The sequence below is a fragment of the Manacus vitellinus genome, unplaced genomic scaffold, assembly GCF_001715985.3.
Source record: "Manacus vitellinus isolate BGI_N305 unplaced genomic scaffold, ASM171598v3 scaffold_11_pilon, whole genome shotgun sequence".
In the NCBI taxonomy this organism is placed as follows: Eukaryota; Metazoa; Chordata; class Aves; order Passeriformes; family Pipridae; genus Manacus; species Manacus vitellinus.
In genome coordinates, this window is record NW_021938895.1 from 11,551,303 (window position 1) to 11,560,846 (window position 9,544).

At 40.4% G+C, this 9,544-nt stretch overlaps 1 protein-coding gene across 1 annotated transcript; it reads left to right on the plus strand.

The window, feature by feature from the left end:
- The first annotated feature begins 1,092 nt into the window (after nucleotides 1–1,092).
- ODC1 (ornithine decarboxylase 1) lies at nucleotides 1,093–9,017 on the plus strand. Its single transcript, XM_029965813.1, has 10 exons — nucleotides 1,093–1,243; nucleotides 1,410–1,583; nucleotides 2,332–2,504; nucleotides 2,794–2,928; nucleotides 3,084–3,165; nucleotides 3,498–3,581; nucleotides 4,834–4,996; nucleotides 5,084–5,196; nucleotides 5,470–5,684; nucleotides 8,539–9,017. The coding sequence occupies exons 1-10, from the start codon at nucleotides 1,142–1,144 to the stop codon at nucleotides 8,678–8,680; spliced, it is 1,383 nt and encodes a 460-aa protein (XP_029821673.1). The 5' UTR covers nucleotides 1,093–1,141; the 3' UTR covers nucleotides 8,681–9,017.
- Nucleotides 9,018–9,544: the final 527 nt, after the last annotated feature.

A 9,544-nucleotide genomic window follows, 5' to 3' on the forward strand; every position in this document is an offset into this window, starting at 1 on the left:
AACTGGTTTGAGTGTAAAAAATGCTGAGGCAAGGAAGAGGATTGGATCCCGTTACATGAGACCATATCTTCCCTATGAGTCACTTGCAATGCCGAGATCTTTAAAAGGTAGCACACGCTGCTTAAGGGCTTCATGGAGTAGGCTGTCATTCTCTATTTGGGCTACCCAGTAAAAGAATGGCACATACACTTTGCCACAGACTTGCTTCATAGGTCGTGGATGGCAGAGGAATGTGCTTTTGCTCTTTAGTTCTGGTTCTCAAGGGACTTTCTGCTTGGGAGATAGATTTCTGTTAGCAATGAAGGTTTGTAATGGACTGCTGTAAAATCCTGTTCTAAAGTGCTAATTGGGATCACTGTTAAGACTTTGTCTGCAGGTCAGAGTTAGGAACCAGTTCCTAGTGTGTATCTGCCACTCTTGACAGCTGAGATTTTCATGGAGCTTGGAGGTCATGAGTAGAACAGGGAAGCTCTAACCACCAACAGAGTAACTTCAGGGAAAACCCATATCTCATGTCTGCTTTATGCATAGTCTGAACTGCAGTGAGAATCCAAATATTTACCTGGCTTGGACCTAATGAGAGTTGTTACTACTCAGAAGTCAGTAACATTCTAGGATTCTCTGTTTAGAAACAAGTAAACTCTTTGTCCCAAAACTGACAAGCTAAAATAGTGCTAAGAGTTGTTCAAAAAAAGTGGTACATAGACACTAGCCATAGTATTGATGTGGGGGTGAAGAAAAAGACAGAAGCTTCCAGGGAGCTAGACTAATAGTATCTGACAGTATTTGTTTGACTGCTTTTTTCTTTGAATGTGTTGAGTACATCAAACAGTTGCTGAACAGAGAAGAACTTGCCTTCCAGCTAGAAAGAGTATTTTGGCATGCCTCCTTGGTTCTGATTACATCTGTTCTGTCAATTATGCAAGTTTCCAATCTATGCAGCTATTAGTGAAAACTGTAGGAATTGTATAATTGTAAATGATAGGAGCACAATGTAGTGGTCATATAATGACTATATGAATCCAAGTGAAGTAGTGAATGTAAACCATATGAATTTAAATGAAGTAACTAATGTTGGGTGGTTTTTTTCTCAGCAGGTCATACTTAAATCCTTCCACGTAAATCTGAAATCTTGGAAATCATGAGTAACTTCAGCAAAGAAGAATTTGAGTTGACCTTCCTTGATGAAGGCTTTACTGCCAAGGACATCCTTGATCAAAAGATAAATGAAGTGTCATCTTCTGTAAGTATGATGGGAAAACCACTACATTTCATGATGCTACAAACTTATAAACTAATGGAACAAATTGTCTTTGCAAATGATCTTCAAGGCAGCCTTCTCAAATGCTGACCTCTAGGCTTGTCCTGTTATCTGTTGTTTGTAACGTTGAGATGTGTGTTTGCTCTAGGATGATAAAGATGCCTTTTATGTTGCTGACCTCGGGGATATTGTGAAGAAGCACATGAGATGGCATAAGGCCCTTCCTCGGGTAACCCCCTTCTATGCCGTAAAATGTAACGACAGCAAAGCTGTTGTGAAGACACTTGCTGTGCTTGGTGCAGGATTTGATTGCGCCAGTAAGGTAAGATCTTGACTATGTTCTGATCTGTGATGTTAGTATATGTTCAGCTTTACAAGATGTGCTTATGTAAGATTAAGCATAACCAGGTGATGCCGCTTTTATTGTTCTGATTACTTTAATCATCCATCTAGAAATATGTTTTACAAGTTGTGGTGGTTTGGGCTAGGCCTTCCTTGGTGACCAGTTTGTAACCAAGGAAGGGTCCAGATTTACCCAGTATTCCCTACGATTTTTACGTAAGCTGGGATATAAGAAGAAAGGAGGAGAGGCTTTCGTTCTCTTTCCTTCCGGCGGCTTGGAGGTGCAGGTTCCCTGCTGTTGAGTCTGCCGTGTTGGGGAGCGAGGCCTGGTTGGGCCTTGTCGACCTTGGGAGACAGAGGTTGCCGGCGATCGTTCCGGAGCGACCCTCGGTTGTCCCAGGAGAGTAGTGAGCTATTTCTTTGCTAACTCTTTTAGTGGATAGATCTTGGGCCGCTAATTGGGATATTTATATACATAATATTTTGGTTTTGTTCCTTTTCCCTTCCCCCTTCCCTTTCCCTTATTTTTTAATTGTATATAAGTGCAAATATATTTATATATCTCATCTTTGGTTGTCTCTCTCTCGTTTCGGGTTTTCTTTCGTTTTTTTTTCTCCCTCTTCTCCCTGAGGTTTGGGGGGGGGGGGGAACTCTGGTGGTAAGGTTTGGAGACTTGGCAGGGAGCCAGCTTCAAACCATATCACAAGTATAATCTCTTCTTTCTTCAGACGGAAATACAGCTGGTACAGAGCATTGGTGTACCATCTGAGAGAATAATATATGCAAATCCCTGCAAACAAGTATCTCAAATCAAACATGCTGCCAGCAGTGGTGTACAGATGATGACATTTGATAGTGAAGTAGAACTAATGAAAGTTGCAAGGGCCCATCCAAAAGCCAAGTAAGTCACGCTAATTGTTCTATAATTCTTCCTTGGGTTCCCAAGTTACAGAAACATCTGCTGTTACCTGAAACTTGTTCTTTGTTAGATAAGATAGGCTGCAAAATTATGAGAAAATAAACATACTTCTAACCGGTGAGATCTAATCCTGTATAGCTTAGTGGCACATTAGGAAGAGATAGGCAGGGAAGCTTGTATCTTTAAGCTCAGTCTCACGCTGAGGTCATAGCTGCCTGATAATGATGTCTGTTCTACTGAAACTTAACTCCTCATTTTTTCCTATTTCTAGGTTAGTCTTGCGCATTACAACTGATGACTCCAAAGCAGTTTGTCGTCTGAGTGTTAAATTTGGAGCTACGTTGAAGACTAGCAGGCTTCTTCTGGAACGTGCAAAAGAACTTGAGCTTGCTATTGTTGGAGTTAGGTGAGTTGATAATGTCAAAATAGTCATATTAAAGAAGTTTTCTTTAAATAGTCTACCTAAGGACAGAGATGCCTTTGCATGTGGTGACACGAGTTTATACAAGACTTCTTGACTAATTTGCCAAGTAGCAACTGATATTTTTTATCTTTTCACAGTTTCCATGTTGGAAGTGGATGTACAGACCCAGAGACCTTTGTTCAAGCCATTTCTGATGCCCGCTGTGTGTTTGATATGGGAGTAAGTCTAATTCTACTTTCTCTGGAATTACTGATCAACTGTTGTGGCAAAAGTTAATCAAGTGTGAATGTGTTACAGGGTTAAAAAAGCTGGCTAAGTCACTGATTTCATGTTGGAATTTTTGAGGGCTTGATGGCTTACTTTGACCAATTTGGTAAAACTCATCTACAGATGGACTAAAATTGGCAGCTCCTACTGAAGTGACTATTACTTGAATATGATGAGTTATCTCTGTTCCAAATATTAATGAAATGACTTCACATTACCTTTTAAGCTAAAATGATAAATTAACAACTGATTTCTTGACCATATTGCCAATAATCTCATTTTAGGCTGAACTTGGCTTCAATATGTATCTGCTTGATATTGGTGGTGGCTTCCCTGGCTCTGAAGATGTCAAGCTTAAATTTGAAGAGGTATAGCATTTCTAAAAAAATTCTCAGGTTGTGGAGTCTTTTTGAATGTTGATCTGGATTAAACAAAATCTTGCTTTTTCTGTTTGTATGCAGACACATTTGCAAGAATGTGTCTGCTTGGTCAGAAATGTAATTTGGAGGAAAAGAGGAATTAATCTGAAAACTAAAAATTAGATGAACTCAATAGATACTTAGCTAAATGACTGCATAAACATGCAGAGATCTCAAACTTGGAAAGCAGGGTTTAATTGCAGGCTTAATTCTTACTGGCATAAACTTCTTCAAGTTGATACTGTATTTCAAACTGTCTGGATTGGCACTGCTCCCAGATAGGGTGAAAAGGTAGTCCTGAACCCACACTGCCCTTATGGGTTGCAGCAAATTAGATCAGTGTCTGATTTGATTTAGAACTAGCTTTTGGATAATTTTTAAATTGATCTCCAGTGTTCTCCAGTCTGCTTTCATACAAAAATAGTTCTGCTTTCAGAAGAACAAGGGACCTGGATATTTATAGGACTTCCACTTTAAAGCAGTGTTGTCACAGCACCTACCCTCTAACCTAAGGCAGTGTTAAATGTTGTTACATATTAACACAAGGAGACAGTAAGTTATACAAAATGAGTTTTTTGCTAATACTGTGGGCTAACATTGTTGCACATGTGAATACTTCCTAATGAAGACTGGCTTCTCATAGTGCAGTATTGCCATTAAGTGCAAATGATGTTGTCTTTGGGCTCCATGGCAATATACAGCCATGCTGCCATTGGAGGCAGCTTAATGGTAACTTCAGAACTTGGAAATAACTGTTGATGAAGGCAACTGAATTTCAAATCCTGTGAGATGACTTCTTTAGGATGCAGTAAGATGGGGAATATTGCATAACTAGGAGAACTACAAGAGGACTAGAAATCAAATTTTGAAGAGTGGGAACTTGCAGGGCATTAATGTTGGTTTAATGAGTCTAGGAATGGTGATTTTCTTTAGACTCAAACATGAGTTGTTTTGTCACTTAAATATTAAGCTGCAATTGATGTTTGCTTTTGTTGCTTTGTGTAAATTTAATCACAAACAAGACTTTGAATGGGAAAATAAAGCAAAAGTGATCACTAGAGATTATAACAGGTGTTAATAGATGCTACATGTTCGACCAGTACATCATCGTGTACCTAAGAGTCTGACTTCATTTCAAGCTTCTAAAATAGCAGCTGAGTAACTGCTGAAATTCTAATATTGGCATCTAATTCTTCCCTAGATAACAAGTGTAATCAACCCAGCACTGGATAAATACTTCCCTTCAGATTCTGGAGTAAATATTATTGCAGAACCAGGAAGATACTATGTTGCATCAGCATTCACGCTGGCAGTCAACATCATTGCAAAGAAAATTGTATTAAAGGAGCAAACAGGTTCTGATGGTATGTAAATCTAGACCTAGTCTTAGTTCTAGCCGACTATGTGTTTCTGCCCAAGCATTCTCCTAACGGTGTCTCAACTTCTTTCAGATGAAGATGATGCAAATGACAAAACTCTTATGTACTATGTGAATGATGGAGTCTATGGTTCGTTCAACTGCATCTTGTATGATCATGCACATGTTAAACCAGTTCTGCAAAAGGTATGCCTATTCAGAAGTACCACATACTAACTGTGTATCATGGATGTAGGAGAATCCTTGTCACAGCAGTCACTTCTCAGTTCACTGCTCCCTTCATGTTGCCAGAGTTTGGTATTTAACTTATGAAGCATGCAGTAGCATTAATTCAAAACCAAGGGTGAAGAAGGATTTGCAAACAGCTCTTCCTCCTCCTCTCTACAAGATGGAATATTATACTAATCATGGGGAGCTCTGTTTTGATAGTCAAATAATTATACTCCACTTTTCCTTCAGCGGCCTAAGCCAGATGACAGCTGCTACTCCTGCAGCATATGGGGACCAACCTGTGATGGCTTAGATCGTATTGTTGAGCGTTTCAATATGCCAGAGTTGCAAGTTGGTGACTGGATCCTGTTTGAAAACATGGGTGCCTATACTGTTGCAGCAGCTTCTACTTTCAATGGATTCCAGAGACCAACAATACACTATGTGATGTCAAGACCTGCATGGTTAGTAACTTAAGTATCTTGATCCATCAGTGCTTTTGATACAGATTACTGTAGTGAGTAGTCCATGTCAGCTGGCTACCTGTCAACAAGCAGAGCCATAGTTTTGGTGCCATAGCTCTCTGGTGCCAAAACCTGCTGGTGTGGAAGAAGGCAGTGCCTTTGAAGGTTTTTGCTGTGTGCTTAGAACGATGCTGATGCTGGTAATTTACTCTTTTCTCTGATGTACACCCTTCCAGGAGAGGTGCTTTTAAAGGGGTAATGTTAGAAGTTTTCATTAATTTGGGCTTCTATCTAGTGTTTTCACTTTGGCACAACATACAGAATCATTATGAATTCTTTACAGTTAGCTTCTGTGACCAGTCGATCACAGTTCTAATAATATATTGTCTTGGTAAGTTGGTAGCTTGCTAAATCCTGACTGCAGGACACCTAACAGTGCTGCTTCACAGTGTGATCTGTCTGTTTATTTGAGAGCTATTCCTTGGTTTAGGTTGAGCTCTGGCTCATTGCTCAGTGCAGAGTGCTAGATCTCCACAGGAAGTTACTAAACAGGTAACCAAAGAAAGCAGGAACACCTCTTGAGTGCAGGGATACTGTGCAACTGCACCTTAAACAGTAGTTTAAAGTAACCTGGGTGCTCCTCTGTGCAAAACAAGTTAATGGATTGCACCTTCTATAAAAGCAGGGTTCCTTACCTCTGTATTGACATCTGCCTACTACACTGGCAGAGGGCATTTGGGCAGCAGTGTTACCCTAAAGTATTATTAGCTCTGCTGTTGGGTTACTTTCAAATTCATTGAAAGTCCTTAAGTTCAGGGGAACTCCTGCCATGAAAATAAGAGGAAGCTTTCTCCATTCTTTCACTAGCCTTGCCTCTATAAGCGAGGCTAGTAAAAGAAAGCACTATTGTTGCTTTCCCTTAGTGAAATCTCCTGTCAATTGAAGCATTTTTTAAACCAAATGAAGCTTTTAGATTTCCTATAAGACTCCAGAACTGAACTAAAAATTGCTCTGCAGGGGAATAATTAGCTTTTTCTCTGTAGCATTAGGTTTCTATTAAAATTTAATACTTGGTCTGAGGCATGCTGAGCTTAACTGTGCAGACATAACTGTCATCCAAGGCCACAGCCCTCTTTCAGCTCAATGTCACTGCCTGTGTTTTCTCTGTTGGCAAGAGAATTCTGTGATATAAGCTGGCCCTTAACTGAGGGGGATGCGTCAATGAGATTATGGTGCAGATCTTTCTAGGCCAGGTGAAAGTCTTTTGGCATGTAATCTAATGTTATAGAGGTGTACAACTAAATTTGTGGCTAGAAACTGAAGGATAAAGGACAAGATGATTACATGTTTAAGTAAAAGCTCGTAGTACATGAAGAGCCAGGTAGTAGCACAACTCTTTGCCATGCATATCTAAAATAACTAGAACTATAAGATGACACCAAGCTGAGAGGTGCTTTTGACACACCTGAAGGTTGGGATACTATCCAGAGGGACCTAGACAGGCTCGAGAACTGGGTGCATGAGAACCTCATGCAGTCTAATGAGACCAAGTGCAAGGTGCTGCTCCTGGGTTGGGACAACCCCCAGTGTCAGTCCAGGCTGGGGTTTGAACAGATTGAGAGCAGCCCTGTCAAGAAGGACCTGGGGATGCTGGTGGATGAGAGGCTGGACATGACTCTGCAATGTGCACTTGCAGCCTAGAAAGCCAAATGTGTCCTGGGCTGGATCAAAAGCAGTGTGGGCAGCAGATCAAGAGAGGGGATTCTGTCCCTCTGCTCTGGTGAGACCCCACCTGGAGTGCTGCATCCAGCTCTGGGGTCTCCAGCACAGGAAGGACATGGACCTGTTGGAACGAGTCCAGAGGAGGGTCACCAAGTTCATTAGAGGGATGGAGCACCTCTCCTGTGAGGAAGGACTGAGAGAATTGGAATTGTTCAGCCTGGAAAAGAGAAGGCTTAAGAGTGACCTAATTGTGGCCTTCCAGTACCTGTAGGGAACTTACAGGAAAAATGGGACAAGGCTATTTACAGGAGCATGTAGTGACAGGACAAGGGGGAATGGCTTCAAACTGAAAAAGAGTAGGTTTAGATTAGATATTAGGAAAAAATTCTTTACTGTGAAGGTGGTGAGGCACTGGAGCAGGTTGCCCAGGGAAGTTGTGGATGCCCCATCCCTGGAGGTATTCAAGGCCAGGTTGGATGGTGCTCTAAGCAACCTGGTCTAAGTGAAAGTGTCCCTGTCCGTGGCAGCGAGTTGGAACTAGATCTTCAAGGTCCCCTTCCAACCCAAACCATTCTATGAATCTATGAGCTAAGTCCAAAAACTCAGTCAATTGAGGTTCTTCTGATGTCTTTTAATCCAAAACCCATCTGAGTATGGAAGGAGTTGAAAAGTTCTCACTGGTCAGCTCATTTACATTCCTAGTCTGTCATCCATACTTCTACTTGATTCAAGTTACCTAGGAATGTGAGGGTGTGGGATAAGAGATAGTCAAGTTGTCAGGGATTTTCAGGACAGAAATTTTGAACTATTGAGAACTAAGTCAGTAAAAAGGTATACAGATGTAGCTGCAGGTATATAGATGCATCTTTTCAGATCTAAATCCTACACAGAAGTGGTGAAACTAGCTTGGTATTGACATTTAACCTAAAACCTAGGCAGCCACAAGTGACCTGCATGGATTCTGCTTTTATTATTTTTATTTTTCCCCCTATGGTAATAATGTCTGAATTGTAGGTGATGAATAAAGTTGATTTCCTACTCCCTGACAGTAAAAAAAAAAAGTACCTTGCTTACTATTTTAGGCAGATTAAAGTGAAACACTTTGATTTTTCTCTTCTTTTTTTCTTTCTAGGCAACTAATGCAGCAGATCAAGGAGCAAGGGTTCCTAGCTGAAGTGGAGGAGCAGGATGTTGCTAGTCTGCCACTCTCTTGTGCCTGGGAAAGCGGAATTGAATATCCAGCAACTTGTGCTTCAGCTAGTATTAATGTATAGGTAATATTTAGTAATTAACTGCAAGGTTAGTCATTGAATTTAGGGCATTTGGGGGACCATTAACTTAATTCTTGCTAGGATTTTTAAGTGGTTTTTTTAAAGTTTAGGTTTGGCATAAATGCAACAAAAAATAACTAGGAGATGGGTCACAATTATCTGTGTTCCTATGGAAACTATTTGAATATTGTTTTATATGGATTTTTATTCACTTTTCATGTATGCTACTAAAGACTGACCCTCAACTGTCAAACAAGTATTTGTAGCTTGTGTATGGCAGAACGGGCTAAGCTTAGTGCTTTGTGACCTACCTGTTTTAAAATAAAGTATATTGAAATAACTGGTCCTGTGTTTGGTTAATCTGTAAAAAATTAATGTGTCATGGCTGGCTCTTATACCATGTATGAAGGCAGACCAGATGCTGTGAGCACAGAATTTCTTAATAAATGAGTAACACATTTGCTATTTCCCCTACCATTGCCCCCCAGCTTTCTCAGAAGTGAAGGAAACCCTCAGTGGGTAGGGAAACTAAACTGTGTCTTTTTTCATATATGATTAGAAAAAGGTTGACTGTCAATGAATTGAATACTGTGTGAATTCATGTGGATTTGCATTCGTTTTTCACTACTGAACATGGACTTAACACAGTTGCCTATTGCCAGTTCAATGCAGTGCTGGTTTTAGTAAGTTAGTCTATAAGTGCTGTGGCCAGGACTGATGCCTGTTTAAACACATCTAGTCATTAATGAGAGAATACAGCACAAGGCTCCATGACTGCCACTGACAAGCTGCTTGTTATGTGTGCAAGAACTAAAATATGTTATGGGAAAACTTAAGAAGCTGAAACTCTGTGGCTGACTAGCTCTC